We start from the raw sequence: 27103 nt of genomic DNA, 5'->3' as shown, positions 1-27103 counted from the left end.
GCCGAATTTCTTCAGCCTCCTGAGGTTGAAGAGGCGCTGCTGCGCCTTCTTCACGATGCTGTCTGTGTGAGTGGACCAATTCAGTTTGTCTGTGATGTGTATGCCGAGGAACTTAAAACTTGCTACCCTCTCCACTACTGTTCCATCGATGTGGATAGGGGGGTGTTCCCTCTGCTGTTTCCTGAAGTCCACAATCATCTCCTTAGTTTTGTTGACGTTGAGTGTGAGGTTATTTTCCTGACACCACACTCCGAGGGCCCTCACCTCCTCCCTGTAGGCCGTCTCGTCGTTGTTGGTAATCAAGCCTACCACTGTTGTGTCGTCCGCAAACTTGATGATTGAGTTGGAGGCGTGCCACGCAGTCGTGGCCACGCAGTCGTGGGTGAACAGGGAGTACAGGAGAGGGCTCAGAACGCATCCTTGTGGGGCCCCAGTGTTGAGGATCAGCGGGGAGGAGATGTTGTTGCCTACCCTCACCACCTGGGGGCGGCCCGTCAGGAAGTCCAGTACCCAGTTGCACAGGGCGGGGTCGAGACCCAGTGTGTTGAATGCCGAGCTGTAGTCGATGAACAGCATTCTCACATAGGTATTCCTCTTGTCCAGATGGGTTAGGGCAGTGTGCAGTGTGGTTGAGATTGCATCATCTGTGGACCTATTTGGGCGGTAAGCAAATTGGAGTGGGTCTAGGGTGTCAGGTAGGGTGGAGGTGATATGGTCCTTGACTAGTCTCTCAAAGCACTTCATGATGACGGATGTGAGTGCTACGGGGCGGTAGTCGTTTAGCTCAGTTACCTTAGCTTTCTTGGGAACAGGAACAATGGTGGCCCTCTTGAAGCATGTGGGAACAGCAGACTGGTATAGGGATTGATTGAATATGTTCGTAAACACATCGGCCAGCTGGTCTGCGCATGCTCTGAGGGCGCGGCTGAGGATGCCGTCTGGGCCTGCAGCCTTGCGAGGGTTAACATGTTTAAATGTCTTACTCACCTCGGCTGCAGTGAAGGAGAGACCACATGTTTTCGTTGCAGGCCGTGTCAGTGGCACTGTATTGTCCTCAAAGCGGGCAAAAAAGTTATTTAGTCTGCCTGGGAGCAAGACATCCTGGTCCGTGACTGGGCTGGATTTCTTCCTGTAGTCCGTGATTGACTGTAGACCGTGCCACATGCCTCTTGTGTCTGAGCCATTGAATTGAGATTCTACTTTGTCTCTGTACTGGCGCTTAGCTTGTTTGATAGCCTTGCGGAGGGAATAGCTGCACTGTTTGTATTCGGTCATGTTACCAGACACCTTGCACTGATTAAAAGCAGTGGTTCGCGCTTTCAGTTTCACACGAATGCTGCCATCAATCCACGGTTTCTGGTTAGGGAATGTTTTAATCGTTGCTATGGGAACAACATCTTCAACGCACGTTCTAATGAACTCGCACACCGAATCAGCGTATTCGTCAATGTTGTTATCTGACGCAATACGAAACATCTCCCAGTCCACGTGATGGAAGCAGTCTTGGAGTGTGGAGTCAGCTTGGTCGGACCAGCGTTGGACAGACCTCAGCGTGGGAGCCTCTTGTTTTAGTTTCTGTCTGTAGGCAGGGATCAACAAAATGGAGTCGTGGTCAGCTTTTCCGAAAGTAACTTCCGGCGCCGACAGAGATGGCCGCCTCGCTTCGCGTTCCTAGGAAACTATGCAGTTTTTTGTTTTTTTACGTGTTATTTCTTACATTAGTACCCCAGGTCATCTTAGGTTTCATTACATACAGTCGAGAAGAACCACTGAATATAAGATCAGCGTCAACTCACCATCAGAACGACCAAGAATATGTTTTTCGCGACGCGGATCCTGTGTTCTGCCTCACAAACAGGACAACGGAGTGGATACTATTCACCATCTGGCAGTCCGACAGACAAATCTGGGTTTGGCGGACGCCAGGGGGAGGCTACCTGCCCAAATGCACAGTGCCAACTGTAAAGTATGGTGAAGGAGGAATAATGGTATGGGGCTGTTTTTCATGGTTCGTGTGAATACCCTTAGTTCCAGTGAAGGGAAATCTTAACGCTACAGCATACATTCCAGACGATTCTGTGCTTCCAACTTTGCAGCAACAGAATGGGGAAGGCCCTTTTCTTTCAGCATGACAAAGTCCTCGTGCACAAAGCGAGGTCCATAAATAAATGTTTTGTTGAGATCGGTGTAGAAGAACTTGACTGGCCTGCACAGAGCCCTGACCTCAACCCAATCCAACACCTTTGGGATGAATTGGAACGCTGGCTACGAGCCAGGCCTAATTGTCCAACATCAGTGCCCAACCTCACAAATGCTCTTGTGGCTGAACGGAAGCAAGTCCCCGCAGCAACGTTCCAACATCTAGTGGAAAGCCTTCCCAGAAGAGTGGAGGCTGTTATAGCAGCAAAGAGGGGGGACCAACTCTATAGTAATGGCCATGATTTTATAATGAGATGTTTGACAAACAGATGTCCACATACTTTTGGTCATGTAGTGTATTTTGACAGCGAGAGAGAGAGAGAGAGAGAGAGAGAGAAAGGGAGAGAGAATGTGTGTGTTTGCCGGCATGCTCTAAGTTTGTAAATCAATTTCCAGGTAAAGAGTATGAAAGTCATGTCAGTAAATGTGAAAACACATTCTTCTTCTCCAGTGTCCTGACTTCAGAAGGCCCAGGGACATATCTGCAGATTGGGTGACCGGCAACATTTACTGGACAGACCACTCCAGGATGCATTGGTTCAGCTACTACAACGCCCACTGGAGGAGGCTCAGATATTCCATCAACGTGGGCCAGCTGGGAGGGACAAACTGCTCTCGTCTCATCACAGACATCGCCGGGGAGCCTTACTCTATCACTGTTAACCCGGCTCGAGGGTAAGGTTAATCCTTACATTAATTACATGTTAGTCATTTAGCAGATGTTCTTAGCAATTGACAATTAGTGCAATCAACTATAGTTGCTAGGTAAAACAACCACATATCAGATTTGCCAATTTTTTGACTATATTTTCTCTTTGGGCAGATACACAACAAATTATGTCTGGCCCTCTGCCCTGTCCTTATTACATGCTATAATTACCTATTCTTCCTTTACTTACTTCCTGTACTTCCTATAGGATGATGTACTGGACAGTGGTAGGAGACCACTCCCTCATTGAGGAGGCTGCCATGGATGGGTCTATGAGGAGAATCTTAGTGGAGAAGAACCTCAGGAGACCCAGTGGTAGGTGCTCTCGAACTTCTGGTCCTGTGACATATAACAAGTGGTGCTTCAGGAAGCACCCACACGCAGGATGTATGGAGCGGTGTACTTGTCTGTTCATTTTCTACATATCATATCTATTCTAATCAATATCCTGTTTCTTTTAGTGTCGAGGGATACATTTTGATAGAAAGCACCACTTGTCAGAAGGAAAGTTTGGCTGCACTTTACAACGGCTCACATAGAGCGACTAGCATGTTTTAAATCTTCACAGGACTTGCCATCGATTATTTCAACCAGCGTCTGTACTGGGCTGATACAGAGTTGTCTGTGATTGGGAGCGTTCGATTCGATGGATCGGACTCTGTGCTGGTGGTGAGCAGTACACATGGTGAGCGAAGCACAGACTAACACAGAAGACATGCATGTCCTTAACCCTTTACACTCGTTGCAATGTGCCTATGTGGATGGGGCTGAATGTAAATGTTTCCTAGAGGAAGAAATATGGAGAGCATATGCGTAACCATGGTAGCAATAAAAAGGGAACAGTTTGGGGATTATGGGGAAAGGATTAGACTAATGGTGATGACACAACAGTTCACCTAACACAAGACTAAATCCATTACCCGGTTGAATTTATGTGCATTTTACATTTTTGTTGATAACTAAATCTGAAAATACGCGGGATACGTTCAGTAACGTGATAAGAATATTCGTAGAAAATCTGGGGGTAGGTTCAACATAGGACAAAAAAATGACGGGTTTGAATGAGAGGTCTTACTGGTGTTTCCAAGTGGTCACACACCTCTCCAAAGTGTGCACAGATCCCAAAGTAGTTTCAATGAAGTCAAATAACGCCTTCAACTATAAGGTACATTTTCTGAGCTCTGCTAGCTGTGCCGTTGAGGAATTAGAGCAAGCACACTTGTAGTTGTTTTGTTGGGAACACAGCCCTGCATCCCCACCTTTACACAATGACTGTTGTTTGCTCAATCCAAAAAATGGTCAATTTTATAAATCGTAATCTGAGTCCGTTGGGCATGGCTGGTTGAAAGCTTGTTCTATTGCCAACATGACTAGCTAAATTATAAAATACGAGCGTGCAGTGTTAGGCTTTCTCCAAGGCAATTCAGAGATGCAGGTCATTCATTTTGGCGGGTGTAGAATGGAGTCATGAGTGCATTGAGATGCGTGTGCCGCTGCAAATTCGCCTCACAATGCAACAAACACAGGCTCAAACGATTCAGGACAACCCAGGGTATGATGCCATGTCATCTTGTAACTCTAACGTAGTGATCCTAAACATTGACAGTGTATATTACATGAGTTTTATGATATGGAAATGTGAAGCTCGCATTTGGACTCGCGGGTGTTTGGCATCAAAGCAGTGTTTTAATCATCCTCAACATCTCATCTTTCAAACTACATTGAGTCATCTTAACTCATGGCGTTTGCCTCGCTCAGACAGCCAAGAATGTGCTGAAGTTAGCGGGAGGGATGGGGGTGAAATATCGCGTGTGGTGCTCAAGTTTCAGAGTGGCTGTCAGTCAGCCCCCATACAGAGCTCTGATGTCATGTACTGTATAGCATGTTACTGTTACTGTACAGCCTGTATAGCATGTTACTGTTACTGTACAGCCTGTATAGCATGTTACTGTTACTGTACAGCCTGTATAGCATGTTAATGTTACTGTACAGACTGTATAGTATGTTACTGTTACTGTACAGCCTGTATAGCATGTTACTGTTACTGTACAGCCTGTATAGCATGTTAATGTTACTGTACAGCCTGTATAGCATGTTAATGTTACTGTACAGCCTGTATAGCATGTTACTGTTACTGTACAGCCTGTATAGCATGTTACTGTACAGCCTGTATAGCATGTTACTGTTACTGTACAGCCTGTATAGTATGTTACTGTATTGCCTGTATAGCATGTTACTGTTACTGTACAGCCTGTATAGCATGTTACTGTTACTGTACAGCCTGTATAGTATGTTACTGTATTGCCTGTATAGCATGTTACTGTTACTGTACAGCCTGTATAGCATGTTACTGTACAGCCTGTATAGCATGTTACTGTTACTGTACAGCCTGTATAGCATGTTACTGTTACTGTACAGCCTGTATAGCATGTTACTGTTACTGTACAGCCTGTATAGCATGTTACTGTTACTGTACAGCCTGTATAGCATGTTACTGTACAGCTTGTATAGCATGTTACTGTTACTGTACAGCCTGTATAGCATGTTACTGTTACTGTACAGCCTGTATAGCATGTTACTGTTACTGTACAGCCTGTATAGCATGTTACTGTTACTGTACATCCTGTATAGCATGTTACTGTTACTGTACAGCCTGTATAGCATGTTACTGTTACTGTACAGCCTGTATAGCATGTTACTGTTACTGTACAGCCTGTATAGCATGTTACTGTTACTGTACAGCCTGTATAGCATGTTACTGTTACTGTACAGCCTGTATAGCATGTTACTGTTACTGTACAGCCTGTATAGCATGTTACTGTACAGCCACTTCTTTCCAATGTAGGCGCTTATCAGAGTCCAAATCTGTCATTTTCAACCCTTATACAGGTATGAGAGGATAGGCTGCATCTTCTTTAATTGTCCATTCCCTCAAGTTGTTGTCATTCTTATCAAATGCGCTCGGCTCATCCCTTCAAGGGTGGAGGGTAGAGCAATAGAACATTTAGCTAAATATGGTTTTATATTATTTGGAATTCAGATGAATTATTGAAGGACCCACTTTCTCCCGTACTAGTCTAGTGTTACTGTTGTTACCACTTGTTCTGTCCCAAGGTCTTTCGCAGCCTGTACGGATTGATATCTTTGAGGACTATATCTATGGGATCGGGATGAGGAATGATGTCTTCCGGGTCCATAAGTATGGAAAACAGCCAATGGAACGGCTCCATCTGGGGGTAGAGAGACCCTCCATTATCTTGGTCCTCCATCGATTCAAACAGCAAGACGGTAGGCTTTATCAATCACTTTCTCTTTCCCTATTTTCTCTCTTTCTGTCTCTCTCACTCTCACTCCGTCTGTTTGTGTCTGTCTGTCTGTTTGTGTCTGTCTGTCTGTCTGTGTCTCTCTCTCTTTGTCTCTCTCTTTTTGTCTCTCTCTTTTTGTCTCTCTCTTTTTGTCTCTCTCTTTTTGTCTCTCTCTTTTTGTCTCTCTCTCTCTCTCTCTCTCTCTCTCTCTCTCTCTCTCTTTGTCTCTCTCAATATCTCTGGCTCCCTCTCCCTTTCCTCTCATATTTCCTCTCTCCAATGACTGCTGGCAGTTGTTTGTTTACTGTCGTCTGGTTCTGCGGGTGCTCTGTGAGAGTTGAATGACAATATGGTCATCTGTTTGGTGGGAACCGTACTGCATGTCTCTGTATGCCACTCCTAAGGGCCAGTTGAAGCCCTCCCCGATGCATCATTATCCCTAGCTCCAGCCCAGAGGATCACACTGTTATTCTCTCTCAGTTAAACACAATAAAAAAGGATCTCATGTTTGACTTTGAAAAGCTTGAGCCTTTCATAAGCACAGAATATGATTTTCTCTCAGTGTGTGTCATCTTGATATTCATTATTTTGTTGTCTGTGTTACATAGTGTATTGTGTGCTGTCTGTGCATTTCACACCTACTGCAACCAGCCAGGTCCCCACAAACAACACAGTGGTGCGGAGCACAGTCGTCTATGTGCTACTCTCCACAAACTCACACATCCTGCTTTCTAACCTTTATCCCATTGGACGTGTCAGTGTCCAATCCGTGCCTAAGGATGGACTGTGATTTCCTGTGTCTGCTCAACCCTGCCGGAGCCAGCTGTTTCTGTCCTGAGGGGACCACGCTAGTAAACAGGACTTGCAGAGACACCAACACATCAGGTACATTAAGACACCAATGTGTTCGGTATAATACGCCTTCCTGTCAACCAGCTAGCTATGCAATGAGAAGGGATACTAACATCTCAGAACAGTAGACTGCAGCGACACTAACATCTCAGTACAGTAGGCTGCAGGGACACTAACATCCCAGTACAGTAGGCTGCAGGGACACTAACATCTCAGTACAGTAGGCTGCAGGGACACTAACATCTCAGTACAGTAGGCTGCAGGGACACTAACACCTCAGTACAGTAGGCTGCAGGGACACTAAGATCTCAGTACAGTAGGCTGCAAGGACACTAACATCTCAGTACAGTAGGCTGCAGGGACACTAACATCTCAGTACAGTAGGCTGCAGGGACACTAACATCTCAGTACAGTAGGCTGCAGGGACACTAACATCTCAGTACAGTAGGCTGCAGGGACACTAACATCTCAGTACAGTAGGCTGCAGGGACACTAACATCTCAGTACAGTAGGCTGCAGGGACACTAACATCTCAGTACAGTAGGCTGCAGGGACACTAACATCTCAGTACAGTAGGCTGCAGGGACACTAACATCTCAGTACAGTAGGCTGCAGGGACACTAACATCTCAGTACAGTAGGCTGCAGGGACACTAACATCTCAGTACAGTAGGCCTGGTCACCCTGCAACACTTTCATTTGATCCACCTCCAACTGAGACTGGATCTTTCATATATATCTTTCCTATGCTGAGTAAATTGGAGTGAAAGTGAAGGTACCATGCAAGCAGTCCTGCATAGAACAGTCAGTACAGCCCATTTGAGTTCCAGCCTTTTAGAAAGGTGGATTAATCTACTCGTTAGATATTAATGGGAGCAGGTCAAGGTTGCCATGGTTTTAATCTTAACACGTGGGCCTACATCATTTGCTTTCAGGAGAAATGTGTCACCCTGCCTGCGAGAACAGAGGGCGATGCATCACCAACGAGAAGGGGGAGCTGCGATGTTACTGCTGGCCAAATTTCTCCGGGGAGCGCTGTGAAGTCGACCACTGTAAAGACTACTGTCAGAACGGGGGCACATGCTCAGGCTCTTCCATAGGTAAGCCTCTTCTGCTACGTGTGTGTGTGTGTGTGTGTGTGTGTGTGTGTGTGTGTGTGTGTGTGTGTGTGTGTGTGTGTGTGTGTGTGTGTGCGTGCGTGCTCCCTGCTCTTCCACTGGGACCTCCAGGACAGGAGAGGGCGCTCATCCATCCGTGACTATGGGAAATGAGCGTTGGGACCTGGTTGGGACCAAGGCCCCTGTCCTGTCAGCCAATGAGATCCTTCCCACAGATGCCAGTTCTGCTGTGACAACTTCTGGCTTCATGATTGATAATCTGCTTCTAAATAACTATCGCTCTGCGTCACATGTGTCAAACGTATTCTATGGAGGGCAGAGTGTCTGCAGGTTCACTCCTCTGCTGTACTAGATGGATCAATTAAGGTCACTGATTAGTAAGGAACTCCCCACACCTGGTTGTCTAGACCTTAATTGGACACCAATCTAATGGAAATAACTCAAACCAGCAGACACCCCATTGAATGAGTTTGAATCTCCTGCTTTGTGTAGTTGTTGATGGGACATTAGTGAGCATTTGTGCCAGTGCTTCCCAGTGTCAGGGAGCCATACGAAAGTGCAGTTAAAACCCCTTCGTTTGACTACCCCTGAGAGATGTAAGCTATAGATGTATCTGAAAATACAGTATGTATGGCCCCACTTTGGTATTGCATTAGCGAAGACGTCAGTACCACCATGAATATGCACGGCACGCTTCACGTGTGGCATTGCTATCTATTTTTGAACAGTTGTTAAAACACATTAAAGTCCCCAAAGTCCAGGTTCCGTTACAGTAAATGCATAGCAAGGTTTTTTTTTTCTCTCTTCAGAATAAATCATTGAGAGTGGAGATATAAATAAATGGCATGGATCAAGCTTCTCTCTTTTCTTTCTCTTCCGATGACATTTTTTGGGAGGAAATGAGGTGGTCAAATATTTAGGCGTGAAAGAACAGTTCAATGTTAGTGTTGGCATGGCGACATCAGTGACAACTTACCTCTTAGCTGACAGATGGAACATCAGGGGAAAGAACTTCAGACACACACAGTAAGTTTCTATTCATCCCAGTCAGGAGCGGGCTGCAGATTGTTGTATTTCAGATGTAAGCTCTCCAAGCGGTCATAGGACCAGTGTGAAACCAGTTCAAATCCTTCCAGTGCAAATAGACATGGCTGTTTAGAAAACATTGGACCTTGGGGGGGTCTCTTTGTGGACATCACCTTGGATGGGAATTGGTTTTGAATCTCTTCTATGAAATGTGAGAGAAATCACATCTGCCTTGTGTTTGCTTGCTTTTCCATTATGACGTTAGACAGAGGACATGCTTGTGATTATATTTATATCAGCTACAGAATTTGGAGCCAATTTCAATAGATGTCAAATAAATCATCATTCTCGCTCTCTCCTCTCTTATTTCTCCCTCCCTCCCTCCCTCCCTCCCTCCCTCCCTCCCTCCCTCCCTCCCTCCCTCCATCCATCTATGTCTCTCTCTCTCTCTCTCTCTCTCTCTCTCTCTCTCTCTCTCTCTCTCTCTCTCTCTCTCTCTCTCTCTCTCTCGATATCTCTTAGGGAGGCCTACATGTCGTTGTGCTGTGGGGTTCACAGGGCCGGTCTGTGAGAGGAAGGTGTGTGACAACTACTGTCTGAATGGGGGCACCTGTGACGTCAGCAGGGGGAACCAGCCAGTGTGTCGCTGTATGGCCGAGTACACTGGGGAGCGTTGTCTCCACCGTGAGTCAGATACACACACACACACACACACACACTAAGATTGGCCTGTTTTAGGACAAGCAATCAATCCATATTACGTGTTGCATTCAGTCTCACTTCAAAAGATGCTTGCTTGCAATGGCTCAATATCAAGGGCTGAACAAATAGATTTTGCACTGATTGATACAGTGGAAGGCCAGGAACGTAACACGTGAAATAAATAAGCTTGTTTACCTCCACCATGGTTCCAGATATCTGCCATCACTACTGTGCCAATTCGAAGGCTTGTACTCTGTCGAGCAAGAGCCACGTGGAGTGTGTGTGTTCAACCAGATATGAGGGAGTGAAGTGTGAAGTGGACAGATGTCTCCAGTGTCGAGGGGCACCGTGTATTGTCAACCTGGAGACAGACAACGTGTCCTGCAAGTGAGTATCATCTGAGTAGAATAGGTCACACTTGATTTGGATAGTCCAGACAGTATGACCATCTGTAAAGACGGACTATCTGTTGATAAGCAACTGCTTGCTAAGGTTAGGGTTAGAACAGGGGTTAGAGTAAGGATTAGTTTGGGGTTAGAACAGGGGTTAGAGTAAGGATTAGTTTGGGGTTAGAACAGGGGTTAGGGTAAAGATTAGTTTAGTGTTAGACAAGGGTTAGAGGAAGGATTAGTTTAGGGTTAGAACAGGGGTTAGAGTAAGGATTAGTTTAGGGTTAGAACAGGGGTTAGAGTAAGGATTAGTTTGGGGTTAGAACAGGGGTTAGAGTAAGGATTAGTTTGGGGTTAGAACAGGGGTTAGAGTAAGGATTAGTTTGGGGTTAGAACAGGGGTTAGGGTAAGGATTAGTTTAAGGTTAGAACAGGGGTAAGAGTAAGGATTAGTTTAGGGTTAGAACAGGGGTTAGAGGAAGGATTAGTTTAGGGTTAGAACAGGGGTTAGAGGAAGGATTAGTTTAGGGTTAGAACAGGGGTTAGAGTAAGGATTAGTTTAGGGTTAGAACAGGGGTTAGAGGAAGGATTAGTTTAGGGTTAGAACAGGGGTTAGAGGAAGGATTAGTTTAGGGTTAGAACAGGGGTTAGAGGAAGGATTAGTTTAGGGTTAGAACAGGGGTTAGAGTAAGGATTAGTTTAGGGTTAGAACAGGGGTTAGAGGAAGGATTAGTTTAGGGTTAGAACAGGGGTTAGAGTAAGGATTAGTTTAGGGTTAGAACAGGGGTTAGTGTAAGGATTAGTTTAGGGTTAGAACAGGGGTTAGAGTAAGGATTAGTTTAGGGTTAGAACAGGGGTTAGAGTAAGGATTAGTTTAGGGTTAGAACAGGGGTTAGAGTAAGGATTAGTTTAGGGTTAGAACAGGGGTTAGAGGAAGGATTAGTTTAGGGTTAGAACAGGGGTTAGGGATTTGATATTTAGTTGAAATGTTACTGATACTCTAGCGATATCTAAATAAAGTGATACCGAATAGAATTACTAGAATGGAACATTTGACTGACACCCATCACAGAACAGTCACTTGAAAGGAATATCCGTTCTAGTAATTATATTTCTGTGGATGCTGCCACATGTCAGCATTCTCCTGTCTCCATGGTTCAGGCCTTGCGTCATTAGAAAAATGCACAAGGTTTTACTCATGCGTTATAAATGTGCTCTGCAACACTTTATGAAGTCATTGCCATATTCCTTTCCTGTCCTTACAGCTGCAGTAATGGCAGAGTGGCAGCCACCTGTCAACTGTGTGATGGATACTGTTACAACGGAGGAACCTGTCACCAAGACCCTGAGACCAGCCTGCCGTTCTGCCAGTAAGTCAGCACAATTGTTTTTGTATTTCTGTTGACGACATTTCTTTCAACTGAGTAGGTTGTCATCGTCAGTTGTCATCATCAACTAGTGGCAAAAGATCCGAATTGGGCTGCCTGTGTAAACGCAGCCATTGTGTTTTGTCTTCATTCTGCTTTCAGTTGTATCACACACACACACAGCACTGATGCAGTACAATTAGTGGTATTGAAAGTGGTGGTGTGGTTTTGCTGTGCGAGACAGAGCGAGTGCTGTAGTAGAGACGGGATTAGACCCAGGATACTACAATGGGAACGTAGTAGAAGACAATGAGGTCTCACCCTGAGGTGGCTTATTTCCACGTTTTTCCCAAGTTTCAGTTTTCCTTTCTCTCTTGCAAATTGTATGATCTCCTACATTCAAGTAGACAAAGGCTTTTGGTTGTGTTTGTTTCTGGGGGCTGGCATCACTCACAAGAGGCTTTTCAAAGTTGATCAATCCTTAGTTGCGTCATCCTTTTTTTTTTTTACTTTTGGAATGAATCATATTCAGTATTATACAGTCTGTATAGCCAAATTAAGAATATATACCCATTGATTCAAGAGGACCACAATGGAAATGAGTCCCAGACTTTATTGTGCGTTATCCTCGATGATTTTATTCATGTGCATGTATGGCTTTTTCAAGTTTTTTGTGTGCTTGTTTTGTAAAATGGTCGAATTAATAAACTAAACTCTACCTAAAGATTCTTGAATAATATAACGTATAAATGCCTCATGAGCTTAGCTCAACTGTCCTATCCCATCAGAACCCAAAATGTAATCTTATTTTACTCCAAATGCTTGTAAACAATGTAAATGTAAACAAACACTGTGTATCCTTAAAACATTGTTAAACTATAATTGGGATATCATGGACGGCCAGCCCGTGCATCCGTAGCTCTGTCTATCAATTTGAGAGTGGTTACATTTCTCCAGGCCCACCGCTCAGCCTATTACCAAAACAGAGGTGGGGTGCAGCTTTGTTATTGTTTCAATTAAGGATTCTAGCTTTAAACAGTATGCCTAGATGCTGTTAGATAACACCGCCTCCAATACTACAGCTTTGAATGAGCGGTTTCCCTTTTGGGAAAAAAATAATTAATAATAATAATAATAATCATGTGTGACCTTGTTTAGTTAGTTTTTTGCTTTTATCTTTGTCATCCAATTGCTTGTTGTATTGGGTTGGTGGTGGAGAAAGACAGCACGTACCTAGAGGGCTTTACACTACCGGTCAAAATATTTTAGAACACCTGCTCATTCAAGGTTTTTTTCTTCATTTGGACTATTTTCTACATTGTAGAATAATAGTGAAGACATCAAAACTCTGAAATAACACATATGGAGTCATGTAGTAACCAAACAAAGTGTTAAATAAATCAAAGTATATTTGAGATTCTTCAAATAGCCACCCTTTGCATTGATGACAGCTTTGCACACTCTTGACATTCTCTCAACCAGCTTCATGAGGAATGCTTTTCCAACAGTCTTGAAGGAGTTCCCACATATGCTGAGCACATGTTGGCTGCTTTTCCTTCACTCTGCGGTCTGACTCATACCAAACCATTTCAATTGGGTTGAGGACGGGTGATTGTGGAGGCCAGGTCACGCCATCACTCCCCTTCTTGGTAAAATAGCCCTTACACAGCCTGGAGGTCTGTTGGGTCATTGTCCTGTTGAAAAACAAATTATATTCCCACTAAGCCCTTCAAGATGGGATGGCGAATCGCTGCAGAATGCTGTGGTAGCCATGCTGGTTAACCTTTCTGATCTCCCCATCCCGGATCCGGGTTCGTGAATACAGACTCAAGCTCATTACCATAACGCAACGTTAACTATTCATGAAAATCGCAAATGAAATGAAATAAATATGCCATCTCTCAAGCTTAGCCTTTTGTTAACAACACTGTCATCTCAGATTTTCAAAATATGCTTCTCAACCATTGCAAAACAAGCATTTGTGTAACAGTATTGATGGCTAACGTAGCATTTAGCATTAGCATTCAGCTGGCAACATTTACACAAAAAAACAGAAAAGCATTCAAAAAAATCATTTACCTTTGAAGAACTTCAGATGTTTTCAATGAGGAGACTCTCAGATAGCAAATGTTAAGTTTTTCCTGAAAGATTATTTGTTTAGGACAAATCGCTCCGTTTTCTGCGTCACGTTTAGCTATGAAAAAACCCCTGTATCCAGGATTGTGTAAATCTATCAGCAAGCTCATTAGCATAACACAACGTTAACTATTTATGAAAATCGCAAATGAAATGAAATAAATATGCCATCTCTCAAGCTTAGCCTTTTGTAAACAACACTGTCATCTCAGATTTTCAAAATATGCTTCTCAACCATAGGAAAACAATCATTTGTGTAAAAGTAGCTAGCTAGAGTTAGCATTTCGCGTTAGCATTTAGCGTTAGCATTAGCGTTAGCATCCAGCACGCAACATTAACAAAAACATAAAAGCCTTCAAATAAAATCATTTACCTTTGAAGAACTTCTGATGTTTTCAATGAGGATACTCTCAGTTAGATAGCAGATGCTCAGTTTTTCCAAAAAGATTCCTTGTGTATTAGAAATAGCTCCGTTTTATACATCACATTTGGCTACCAAAAAAATTCCATAAATTCAGTCCTCAAAACGCAAACTTTTTTCCAAATTAACTCCATAATATCGACTGAAAACATGGCAAACGTTGTTTAGAATCAATCCTCAAGGTGTTTTTCACATATCTCTTCATTGATACATCGTTCTTGGACACATGCTTTCTCTCCTGAATCCCAGGAGAAAATGACCGCACCTGAAGATTACGCACAAATTTAGACAAAGGACACCGGGCGGACCTCTGGAAAATGTAGTCTCTTATGGCCAATCTTCCAATGATATGCCTACAAATACGTCACAATGCTGCTAAGACCTTGGGCGAACGACAGAAAGTGTAGGCTCATTCCTTGCGCAATCACAGCCATATAAGGAGAGAATGGAAAACAGAGCTTCAGAAATTCTGCTAATTCCTGGGTGATGCATCATCTTGGTTTCGCCTGTAGAATGAGTTCTGGGGCACTTACAGACAAAATCTTTGCAGATTCTGAAACTTCAGAGTGTTTTCTTTCCAAAACTGTCAAGAATATGCATAGTCGAGCATCTTTTCGTGACAAAATATCGCGCTTAAAACGGGAACGTTTTTTATCCAAAAATGAAATAGCGCCCCTAGAGCTCTAAGAGGTTAAGTGTACCTTGAATTCTAAATAAATCACAGACAGTGTCACCAGCAAAGCACCCCAACACCATCACACCTCCTCCTCCATGCTTTACGGTGGGAAATACACATGCGTAGATCATCCGTTTACCTACACCGCGTCTCACAAAGATATGGCTGGTGGAACCAAAAATGTAAAATTTGGACTCATCAGACCAAAGGACAGATTTCCACCTGTCTAATGTCGATTGCTCGTGTTTCTTGGCCCAAGAAAGTCTCTTCTTATTATTGGTGTCCTTTAGTAGTGGTTTCTTTGCAGCAATTAGAGCATGAAAGCCTGATTCACTCAGTCTCCTCTGAGCAGTTGATGTTAAGATGTTTCTGTTACTTGAACTCTGTGAAACATTTATTGGGGCTGCAATTTTTGAGACTGGTAACTCTATTGAACTTATCCTCTGCAGCAGAGGTAACTCTGGGTCTTCCTTTCCTGTGGCGGTCCTCATGAGAGCCAGTTCCATCATAGTGCTTGATGTTTTTTGCGACTGCACTTGAAGAAACTTTCAAAGTTCTTGAAATGTTCTGTATTGACTGACCTTCATGTCTTAAAGTATTGCTGGACTGTCATTTCTCTTTGCTTATTTGATCCGTTCTTGCCATAATATGGACTTGGTATTTTACCAAATAGGTCTATCTTCTTTATACCCCCCCCCCCCCCCCCCCTTTGTACCTTGTCACAACAGAACTGATTGGCTCAAACGCATTAAGAAGGAAAGAAATACCACAAATTAACTTTTATCAAGGCACACCTGTTAAGTGAAATGTATTCCAGGTGACTACCTCATTAAGCTGGTTGAGAGAATACCAAGAGTGTGCAAAGCTGTCATCAAGGCAAAGTGTGGCTATTTGAAGTGTAAAATGTATTTATATAAAATATATTTAGATTTGCTTAACACTTTTTTGGTTATTACATGATTTGATAGTGTTATTTGATAGTTTTGATGTATTCACTTCTACAATGTAGAAATTAGTAAAAAAATAAGGAAAAACCCTTGAACGAGTAGGTGTTCTAAAACATTTGACCGGTAGTGTGTGTCATTCTATAGATCTCAAACAACAATCTGGGGCTATTCCTGCAGTTGAACCTATTTTGCTCCCACTTGGCGTGACATTAGATGGATTGCTTGCCATAATGCTTTGCTTTCTCACCTGAACACGCACACATCCTATGGAAACACTAGGATGAAATAGGGCCTAGCTCCATCTGTTCGATTTCATACTCCGTATCCTCCAATGGCCCGAGCTTGTGGTCTGTGTTGTGCTCCTTCTTTTATCTATGTGTCCAAAATGGCACCCTATTCCATATGTGGGCCCTGGTCAAAAGGAGTGCATTATATAAAGAATAGGGTGCCATTTCAGATGCAGACTTTGTCTCTGTGTTCCTCAATATATGATTTGTTCATGTGGCGATAATTTCTCTGTGCTGCAGCTGCACGCCTGGGTTCTTGAACCAGCGCTGTGACCAGCGGGCCAATCCATGTGATAACTACTGTCAGAATAAAGGGATTTGCACGTTAACCGCCTTAAACAAACCCCAGTGCAAGTAGGTCTGACTTTTACCCCTCCTCTCTTCCCTGGCTCCCTTCCCCTCCTTCCTCCTCTCCTCATCTCCTTCCCTCCCCCTCTCCTGCCATTTCCGAGACCAGCCCTCACTGTCTCACTATCCAGCAGCGTCCACTCTGTACATCACTCCCCGACTCAGAATCTCACCAGTACCTTTAACATATTGTACAATAGAACCCGTTACAACACATGTTCCTCGTTCCCTCATTCACAGCACAGCACACGCCTTACGTTTCTCTCTTTGCCCTAGCCTCTCAACGCATGTAGTGAAAACAGGACAATAACGAAGTCTCTAAGTGATCAAAAACAACTTTCTGCAGCTAAGCATATTCCCAAGCAACCAATGGTGTGATTTATATAGGTCAGCTACAAGCTGTCATGCCCTTCAGGACTATGATTCATGTGGTACCTGCAGTGAGCCACAGTCCCTCTAATGAAAGTTTGATTAAATGCTGCTTACAGTCTATTTAATATGAGCTAATATCATTTCATCATCATGCGGTCCCCCTTGTCAGATTACATATAGCGTAATTGCATGTCTTACTCTCTTCTGGGCAAGGGAGGGGAATGAGAAAAGTAGTAATGGATCATTGTCTCTGGATTACATCCAAACCTTGATGGGTCCCATATGGCACCCTATTCCTTACATAGTGCGCCACTTTTGACCAGATTCCTATGGTCCCTATTCAAAAGTAGTGCAGAATCAAGAGGAAAGGGTCCCATTTGGGATGCGGACTTCGTGTGAGATTATGCTTATTTTCTTTAACTCGATGAGGGAATGAATTATGCATGCATGTTCCCTGAGACTTTACCAAATGAGGAGATGAAATTAAGAGATGTGTGTGCGTGTCACAGGAGACTGCTGAGGGGAGGGCGGCTCATAATATGGGCTGGAACGGCACACCTGGAAACCATGTGTTTGATGTATTTGATACAGTCATTACCACGAGCCCGTCCTCCCTAATTAAGATGGCTATAGTGTGTGTACACCATAGCCTTCTTGTTAAATAGATTTGGTTAGACCAACAGACAGCTATTCATACTCATTGCGACTTTTCTAGGTGTCCAGCTGATTGGTCAGGTACACAGTGTGAGAGACCTGCCCCCAAGAACAGTCTGTCTGGAAACATCAGCGGGGGTGAGTAGTTATTGGAAAGAGTTGTGAAGAGACTCTCTCTCTCTCGCTTGTTTGCTCGCTCGCTCTCTCTCACAAACATACAGATGTAAAATCTTAATTTGATCACTATTTTGTTGCTTAGAATGTGCAAACTTGTGGTGTATTTGAGTTTAAAAAGGCTTCTAAAGTTTGATGTCCACTACGGAAAATGTATAAACCCCTACAAAAATGTCCATTAATTATAATCCAGGTGATAATTCATATTTCCTGTTGCTGCAGGATTAATTTCCTGTTGTAGCAAACTGGCTCAAATTAAGATCCTGCATCTGTACAGACACACACACATTCACACACACAAACATAGACACAAAATCCTACAAGAAAAATACAGTCCATTTTCACTTCTAAAAGTGCTATTGTCTGGATTTGGAGACCTTTTCAGACTCTTTTAACCACCCTACCCTCCCAGAGATTGGTATTTCATCTTGGTCTGCAGTCTGAAATTTCACTGTCGACTTGCTCTCAAGGCTTAACTGTGCAGACTCAGCCTTTTACCTCCATAGACTGACTTTAACTTTAGCAGAGCCATAGAAATGCAGTCCCCATATGTAGAACCTTGTTGGAAAGTTATTTTTCCAACCCCTGAAGCTTTTTGGATGTTATCATATTGTATTGTTTCACTACAGAGAGGAGGGAAGTATGTTATGTATTGAACATAAAAGTTTGATCTGTGTGTTACAGGAAGCATGGCCATCATTGTCCCACTGGTTCTGCTGGTGATTCTCATCACTACCATGGCCTTTGGTGTTTTCATATGCAAGAGGAAGCAAAGGTATGTCTTTACTTCTATGTAGACAGATTCCAAAAGATACCCAGTCACTTCATACTACATACAGTGCCTTCGGAAAGTATTCAGACACTTTGACATTTTCCACGTTTTGTTAGGTTACAGCCTTAAATTGATCAAGTCGTTTTTTTCCCCTCATCAATCTACACACAATACCCAATAATGATGAAGCAAAAACAGGTTTTTAGAAGTGTTTGCTAATTCATAAAAAATAAAAAATAAACGGAATTATCACATTTATTTAGGTATTCAGACCCTTTACTCAGAACATTGTTGAAGCACCTTTGGCAGCGATTAAAGCCTCGAGTCTTCTTTGGTATGACGCTACAAGCTTGGAACACTTTGGGAGTATTTTTGGGAGTGTTGCTGCACAGCTATTTTCAGGTCTCTCCAGAGTTGTTCGATCAGATCATAGTCCGGACTCAGGCTGGGCCACACAGGGACATTCAGAGACTTGTCCCGAAGCCTCTCCTGTGTTGTCTTGGCTGTGTGCTTAGGGTCGTTGTCCTGTCTGAGGTCCTGAGCGCTCTGGAGCAGGTTATCATCAAGGATCTCTCTGTACTTTGCTACGTTCATCTTTGCCACGATCCTGACTAGTCTCCCAGTCCCTGCCGCTGAAAAGCATCCCCACAGCATGATGCTGCCACCACCACGTTTCACTGTAGGGAGGGTGCCAGGTTTCCTCCACACATGGCATTCAGGCCAAAGAGTTCAATCTTGGTTTCATCAGACCAGAGAATCTTGTTTCTCATGGTCTGAGAGTCTTTAGGTGCCTTTTGACAAACTCCAAGTGGGCTGTCATGTGCCTTTTACTGAGGATTGGCTCCCGTCTGGCCACTCTACCATAAAGGCCTGATTGGTGGATTGCTGCAGAGATGGTTGTCCTTCTGGAAGGTTCTCCCATCTCCACAGAGGAACTCTGGAGCTCTGGCAGAGTGACCATCAGGTTCTTGGTCACCTCGACACAATCCCGTCTCGGAGATCTACGGACAATTTCTACGACCTCATGGCTTGGTTATTGCTCTGACATGCACTGTCAACTGTGGGACATTATATAGACGGTTATGTGCCTTTCCAAATCATGTCCAATCAGTTGAATTTACCATAGGTGGACTCCAATCAAGTTGTAGAAACATCTCAAGGATGATCAATGGAAACAGGATGCACCTGCCCTCAATTTCGTGTCTCATAGCAAAGGGTCTGAATACTTAGGTAAATAAGGTATTTTTGTTTTTTACCAACTTGTTTTCACTTTGTCATTGTGGGTTATTGTGTGTAGATTTGTGAGGATTTTTATTTATTTGAATCCATTGTAGAATAAGACTAACGTAACAAAATGCAGAAAAAGTCAAGAGGTCTGAATACTTTCCGATGGCACTGTACATGTTCTGTTGTGTGATTTAATGGTCATGCGTATCGTAGTAAGGAGTCATGAAGGTTTATAATGCTCTCCTAACCTCCATCAATGTTATCATTTACAGGGGGAAAATAGTCCAGCGGCAGCCCATGGCGAATGGTGGGCTAAACGTAGTAAGCAGTCATGAAGGTTTATAATGCTCTCCTAACCTCGATCAATGTTATCATTTACAGGGGGAAAATAGTCCAGCGGCAGCCCATGGCGAATGGTGGGCTAAACGTAGTAAGCAGTCATGAAGGTTTATAATGCTCTCCTAACCTCGATCAATGTTATCATTTACAGGGGGAAAATAGTCCAGCGGCAGCCCATGGTGAATGGTGGGCTAAACGTAGAGATCGGTAACCCCTCGTACAACATGTATGAGGTGGACCACGACAATCACTCTGATGCTGGGAATCACCTTCAGCCAAGCTTCACCCTGGACCCACACAAGGTCTGGAAATGCTTACTCCTGTATCCTCTCTTTTCCCTGAGTTACTAACAAGGGCTATGCAATACCCACACTGGCGTGCTACATAGAATGCATGCCCAATACATTGATTCAGTGTTGTGCCAGTGTGGATATTGGCATGTAGCCAATAGGCAAAGATTTATTGTACTCTATTCTGAAAGGTTAAACTGTAATGGTTGTGTTGGTGTGTGATGTTAATGTGGTCATTATGTGTTGTAGGGTTGGTGTGTTGGTGTGAGGTCTAGTCACCTGCACACTCTGTCAGTTCACCCTGACAGAGTACATCATCTCCCTAAGGAGATCCTTCCTGGACAGGTAAACTCCTTGTGAATTTACTATCCTCTCTGGGAGAGATGCTGTATAAAAGCCTACTGTATATTGATACAAAGCCAAGGCCATTGGGTTCCTAGTAGGGTTTATGAGACAATCCAGGATCTCATGTTGTATTCATGAAAGCTACGGTAAAGGCTTCCTCCAGAGTGTGTGTAATATGTGTTATAATTAAGCAATATGGCCCGATGGGGTGTGGTACTGCATGTAGACCGTATACCACAATCCCCTGAGGTGCCTTATTGCTGTTATAAACTGATTACCAATGGAATTAGTGCAGTAATAATACATGTTTTGTCATACCCGTTGTATATGGTCTGGTATACCACTGTTGTCAGACAATCAGCATTCAGGGCTCGAACCACCCAGTTTTATAATTGAAAGAAACCATCTGCTGGTGTTCCACATGGCTAGAGCTTGTCTACAGTCACCTGGTGGGATGTCAGCGACAGTGTCCTTGTCTTGCTTGTTAAGCAACAATAGGCTCTGGACTTTCTGCAAAATATTTTTATTCGCATTAACACTGTCAATTGTTGTTTATACCCAAATAGGCTGGGCATCTGAAAGATACGAGATACTTTAATAAATAATGAATCTAATTGAAATCATGCTGGCCTATGAAATGGTTATTAGCTCACCCGGGCCATGTTTAGTGTAAAAGTAATACTCTCCTTGGGTTTTTGTGCTTTTTTTCCCCCCAGGCCATGAACTACTCCAACCCAGTATACGCTAAGTTATACCTTGATCAGGGACAGAACTGTCGGAAGCCCGTCATCAATATTGAAGAGAGAAGAGAGCCACTCCCAAAGAAACTGGAGGCAACTATACGAGAGACAGTTGCATAGCCTTTTACAGTACGCTATTGGGATAATGTTTTATATGAGCTGTATAAAATGTACAAAATGAAAAGAAGGATTTTTATATGTCCATATCACACTAGAATGTTCTGTTTTCATGTTATGTCCGAGGCATCATCAGGCAACACTGCGATGTGTATCTTTTGCATTGCACTGAAAACGACTTTCCCTTCAACACTTTCCTTCAAAGGAAGTAGTACCTGCTATGATGCTTTGAGCTCGCAACTGTTACCAGCTGATCACTAATTAATTGCTAATCAATGTGTCGCAAGGATAGGACAACAAAAAGAAAGTGACTATGGTGTCACAGCCTACATTCATGTATACCGTATTTACCTTCTCAAATGGCGATGAAAAGATGTAACAGACGTTTTATAATTTTATATATGATTTATATATGTCCAGTTTGGCTTGTATTTTCTGACAAGATATTACGCGTCGTACTTTTATACAAAACTGTACAGTGCATCGCTATGTAATAAATGGGGGGTTTCTTGGCCTTTCAAGTACACTACTGCTCATCTATATACATATATTGTGTTGCTGTTTTTATATAAAAATGTATTGTTGTATGCCTCTGGCTCCCCAATTTGATTGCAAACCTTTTGCTCAGACTTAAAAACATTGCAACTGAGTAAACATGTCTGGGACCAGTTTCCCGAAAGCGTCTTCAGGCTAAGTTCATCGTTAGAACAGTAGCATCTGGGCCCAAGACTGTTCCTTCACCTGCTGATTGTCTTTGGGGGTGGTAATTGTTGGGTCAGTAGGGGGCACTATATGTCCCCTAAGTTTTGCGTCAGTTAAGCCACAGCACCAAAACCAGGGATCTGTTGTACATTATCACGTTTTGGGATATGTTTCCATGACCAGATATCTTCAAAAGCAACAGAGAAAAGTAAATGACTTAAACGATAGGATCACTCATGAGATTGTGTGGGGCACCACTATTCAATGTACTGTATATCCTTGTGCTCAGAATGATTTTCAGGCTCTACATGCACATGGATTGTGTTTTCCTTCGGGGAATGAGTCTCACAGCTCCTCTGTCTTCTACTAGGCAGGGTTTAATTCCACTAGCTGCTCCTTATCTGAAAGCACACCTGCCCGCACACACTGCAGAGGGTTGGTTGTGTTGTCAGCCTCCCTGTGATTTTCCCCACCCTCTCTAACCAAGGGCCACGCAGAGTATCCAGATTGAAAAGGTGAGAGAAACTCATGGCTAGCAGACACCTTATTATATAATATACATTGAAAGTAGCTTATTTGCTGGGAGCCCTGTATTGCTGTATGGAATGCTACTCTTGAGTGATGTCTTGATTGTCTTTTCATTGGTTGGTGACGCTCACGGGAGTCAACACTACTTGAAAACTGTCAATCATAGATGGATAGGCTCATCCCTTCCTTTCTAACTAACAAGAAATCCATCAACATGGATTCATCTCTCAATCCACCCATGCCACTTTGTAAATCACTCAAAACAACAACACTTGCACAATTGGCATCCAGTATGTTGCAAAATGCTGTTATCGACATTCCATTCTTCAGTCCCATGTTTTCTCACAGTAAAAAGCTGTGCGACATCTGGTATTGTTCAAGGTCTAGCGTTAGGCCTGGGAGCTCCGATGTCGTTCTCAGGGAGCGAGAGGACATCAATTGGCTTCTAGATAATGCCTTCTCCCCTGCAAAGTTAGCTTTTAACTACCGTGAGTAGGCTACTACTTTAAGTGCCGCAGTGGAGAGGAACAACGTTTTTCAAAGGCACCGAGAGGGAAGTTAAGTATGATGATACAGGACTTCTCATTGACCGGGTCTATCCCCAATTAGGCTTGTTAACAGCATTTTCTCCTTCTTTTGGCGGCTATGTTTAGGTGCAACAAAAAAAGGATTTGAGCAATGCGATGAAACATGGTATTACTAGTGCCTGGCCACAATAGTGTGTGGCTTCACAAGATATCAGCATTGAAGGACACATTGATTTTGCCTTCTGATGAGAGATAGAGAGAAGGGCGAGGGAGAGACAGAGGTATTGTTCGAAGACAGGAAAATGATTGCCATTAAATGGTCAATTATATTTCAACGTTTCTTGTAAAGTATCTCTTTAAATGAAAAACCTTACCTACCTACTTGTAGTCAGTCTGAAATAAATAAGCTATTATCACACAAACATGAACGTAAAAGTTTGAATTAAAAGGCTAGGAACACCTGGGTTTTGTCATGGGCCCTGTATTTAGACTAAAGACATCTCTTTTCTAAACCATCCACAACACACCTTATACTTAGTACTATTCTCCTCAGCCAAGCAGGAAGCCTACAATCACTATTTTGCCGTTAAGTGATAATACTTGTTTTGAGAATACGTCTCTCCAGTCTATAACTTCATTTTGATCACTAATGTGGATTAAAAAAGACAAGAGCCAGAACCTCCTGTGGAATATATTCTCGGGAACCCAGAACCTGGCCAGCTAAAATGAAAGTTGCAGTCTTTCAAAGATTCTCTTGAATATAACCTTTACGAATACAAGAAACACACAAAAAAAAAGGATGAAAAAAAAATAAAGATCTCCGATATCTGCCTCAGTCGAACATCCTATTCACCTCAGATCACATGGGGTGGCTATGCTGCTCTGCTTCCCGATCCTCTTTCAGAAGACCGTCTCCAGGAATGTGCTCTAGTGTATTATGGAAACATCCGCCCTTGCTGTGTTAATTGGCTGCTGGTATGCAGACTGTAAAATCTTAACCCAGAAGTAAGATCTTGTGCAATTTGGTCAGCTGCGCAGAATCTGTCCACGGGAGATTATGCAGACGGTGAGTAAAATACAGTTACAGTCATGTTCTTTGCAATTATATTTTAGTTCCCTATTATAATGTAATAATTGGAGTGTAAATTGACAAGGCTGGTAAATATTGTATAGGTCACAGTTAGTGAAGATACACCATTAGAGAGCACCAAGTCATAGAAAACCCAAAGGTGTTACAACTTTCCAAGTCTCCCCTACTTAGGCTATGTAACAGGAAAGGTAACTGTCTAAACAAACACTCAAGAATGGACCTCACAAGTGAACTAATGAGGAGGGTACGTTCATTTCTTTGAACACTACAGGAGCTGACACTTTGAAAGGAAGTAGGCACAGGGTGGGCACTGGGTAAAAACCTGCCACAACCTTCTTGTTCTGTTGCTCATTCCAGTGAGAAGTAGCTTTGGCATAAGGTAGGAAGACCCACACAGTAGGCTACAAGAGGAAATCTGCTGGAAATCAGACACCTTCTTTGCTATGAACAATTTATGAAGTTCCTTCTCATGGAAATACAAAGCAATATCTTCAGAGATGTATGGAGATCTGACAGACAAGGGTCTAATTTGACATTAGCTAGACATCGGTAGAATCCGTGGTTAGGAACTATAGCAGGGTTCCCCAAACGGCAACCTACTGATGATATTATTTGGCCCCAGAAGTGTTCTAAGCAGGTGAAGTCAGAAGTTTACATACACCTTAGCCAAATACATTTAAACTCAGTTTTTCACAATTCCTGACATGTAATCCTAGTAAAAATTCAGTTAGGATCATCACTTTATTTTAAGAATGTGAAATGTCAGAATAATAGTAGAGAGTGATTTACTTCAGCTTTTATTTCGTTCATCACATTCCCAGTGAGTCAGAAGTTTACATACACTCAGTAAGCATTGCCTTTAAATTGTTTAACTTGGGTCAAAAGTTTTGGGTAGCCTTCCACAAGCTTCCCACAATAAGTTGTGTGAATTTTGGCCCATTCCTTCTGACAGAGCTGGTGTAACTGAGTCAGGTTTGTAGGCCTCCTTGCTCGCACACGCTTTTTCAGTTCTGCCCACACATTTTCTATGGGATTGAGGTCAGGGCTTTGTGATGGCCACTCCAATACCTTGACTTTGTTGTCCTTAAGCCATTTTGCCACAACTTTGGAAGTGTGCTTGGGGTCATTGTCCATTTGGAAGACCCATTTGCGACCAAGCTTTAACTTCCTGACTGATGTCTTGAGATGTTGCTTCAATATATCGACATGATGCCATCTATTTTGTGAAGTGCACCAGTCCCTCCTGCAGCAAAGCACCCTCACAACATGAATGCTGCCACCCCCGTGCTTCACAGTTGGGATGGTGTTCATAGGCTTACAAGCCTCCCCCTTTTTCCTCCAAACATGACAATGGTCATCATGGCCAAACAGTTCTATTTTTGTTTCATCAGACCAGAGGACATTTCTCCAAAAAGTACCATCTTTGTCCCTATGTGCAGTTGCAAACTGTAGTCTGTATTTTTTATGGTGGTTTTGGAGCAGTGGCTTCTTCCTTGCTGAGCGGCCTTTCAGGTTATGTCGATATAGGACTCGTTTTACTATGGATATAGATACTTTTGTACCTGTTCCCTCCAGCATTTTCACACTGTTGTTCTGGGATTGATTGCACTTTTCGCACCAAAGTAAGTGTATCTCTAGGAGACAGAACTCATCTCGTTCCTGAGCAGTATGATGGCTGTGTGGTCCCATGGTGTTTAGACTTGGGAACTACTGTTTGTACAGAGGAACGTGGTACCTTCAGGCATTTGGAAATTGCTCCCAAGGATGAACCAGACTTGTGGAAGTCGACAATTTTTTTTCTGATGTCTTGGCTGATTTCTTTTGATTTTCCCATGATGTCAAGCAAAGAGGCACTGAGCTTCAAGGTAGGCCTTGAAATGCATCTACAGGTACAAAGTAGATGTCCTAACCGACTTGCCAAACTATAGTTTGTTAACAAGAAATTTGTGTAGTGGTTGAAAAACGAGTTTTAATGACTCCAACCTAAGTGTATGTAAACTTCCGACTTCCACTGTATACTGAATATATATATATATATTTGTAATTTACAGTACCAGTCAAAAGTTTGGACACTACTCATTAAAGGGTTTTAATTCATTATTACTTTTTTCTACATTGTAGTTTCATATACTTTCGTTTTTCTGAAAAACTGCTGTACAATGAGTCTACCAAACATTAGGAGCAAGGCACGGACTCTACAAGATGTCGAAAGCGTTCTACAGGGATGCTGGCCCATGTTGACTCCAATGCTTCCCACAGTTGTGTCAATTTGGCTGGATGTTCTTTGGGTGGTAGACCGTTCTTGATACACAGGGGAAACTGTTGAGCAAGAAAACCCATCAGACACAAACCAGTGGGCACCTACTACCATATCCCGTTCCAAGGTACTTAAATCTTTTGTCTTGCCCATTCACCTTCTGAATAGCACACATACACCATCTATCTCAAGACTTAAAAATCCTTCTTTAACCTGTCTACTCCCCTTCATCTACACAGAATGAAGTGGATTTAACAAGTGATATCCATAAGGGATCATAGCTTTCCCCTGAATCGGAATCCACGCTTCAAGATTGTTTTGATCACACAGACTGCAATATGTTCTGAGTAGCCTCTAAGAATAACATTGACGAATACACTGATACGGTGACTGAGTTTATCAGGAAGTGTATAGGAGATGTAGTATCCAGTGTGACTATTATAACCTACGCTAACCAGATAGCGTGGATAGATGGCAGCATTCGCGCAA

General features: G+C 43.1%; 1 protein-coding gene across 1 annotated transcript in view; it reads left to right on the top strand.

Annotated features, from left to right (window-relative positions):
* lrp1ba (low density lipoprotein receptor-related protein 1Ba) overlaps window positions 1-22036 on the top strand; it is a 202551-nt gene extending 180515 nt beyond the window's left edge. Inside the window, exons 76-89 of the mRNA XM_036952429.2 lie at window positions 2651-2874; window positions 3117-3223; window positions 3477-3593; window positions 6023-6196; window positions 6973-7098; window positions 8000-8164; window positions 9731-9892; window positions 10123-10297; window positions 11564-11668; window positions 17568-17644; window positions 18365-18455; window positions 20170-20320; window positions 20558-20653; window positions 21370-22036. Coding sequence (XP_036808324.2) covers window positions 2651-2874; window positions 3117-3223; window positions 3477-3593; window positions 6023-6196; window positions 6973-7098; window positions 8000-8164; window positions 9731-9892; window positions 10123-10297; window positions 11564-11668; window positions 17568-17644; window positions 18365-18455; window positions 20170-20320; window positions 20558-20653; window positions 21370-21513 — 1914 coding nt within the window. The 3' untranslated portion in view covers window positions 21514-22036. The remainder of the gene's footprint in view (window positions 1-2650; window positions 2875-3116; window positions 3224-3476; window positions 3594-6022; window positions 6197-6972; window positions 7099-7999; window positions 8165-9730; window positions 9893-10122; window positions 10298-11563; window positions 11669-17567; window positions 17645-18364; window positions 18456-20169; window positions 20321-20557; window positions 20654-21369) is intronic.
* The last annotated feature ends 5067 nt before the right edge of the window (window positions 22037-27103 follow it).

This window comes from Oncorhynchus mykiss, chromosome 18 (assembly GCF_057628025.1).
Source record: "Oncorhynchus mykiss isolate SJ-2025 chromosome 18, ASM5762802v1, whole genome shotgun sequence".
NCBI classification, from domain to species: Eukaryota; Metazoa; Chordata; class Actinopteri; order Salmoniformes; family Salmonidae; genus Oncorhynchus; species Oncorhynchus mykiss.
Note: the sequence above shows the minus strand (reverse complement) of the source record. Positions and strands in the feature narration are given on the sequence as shown.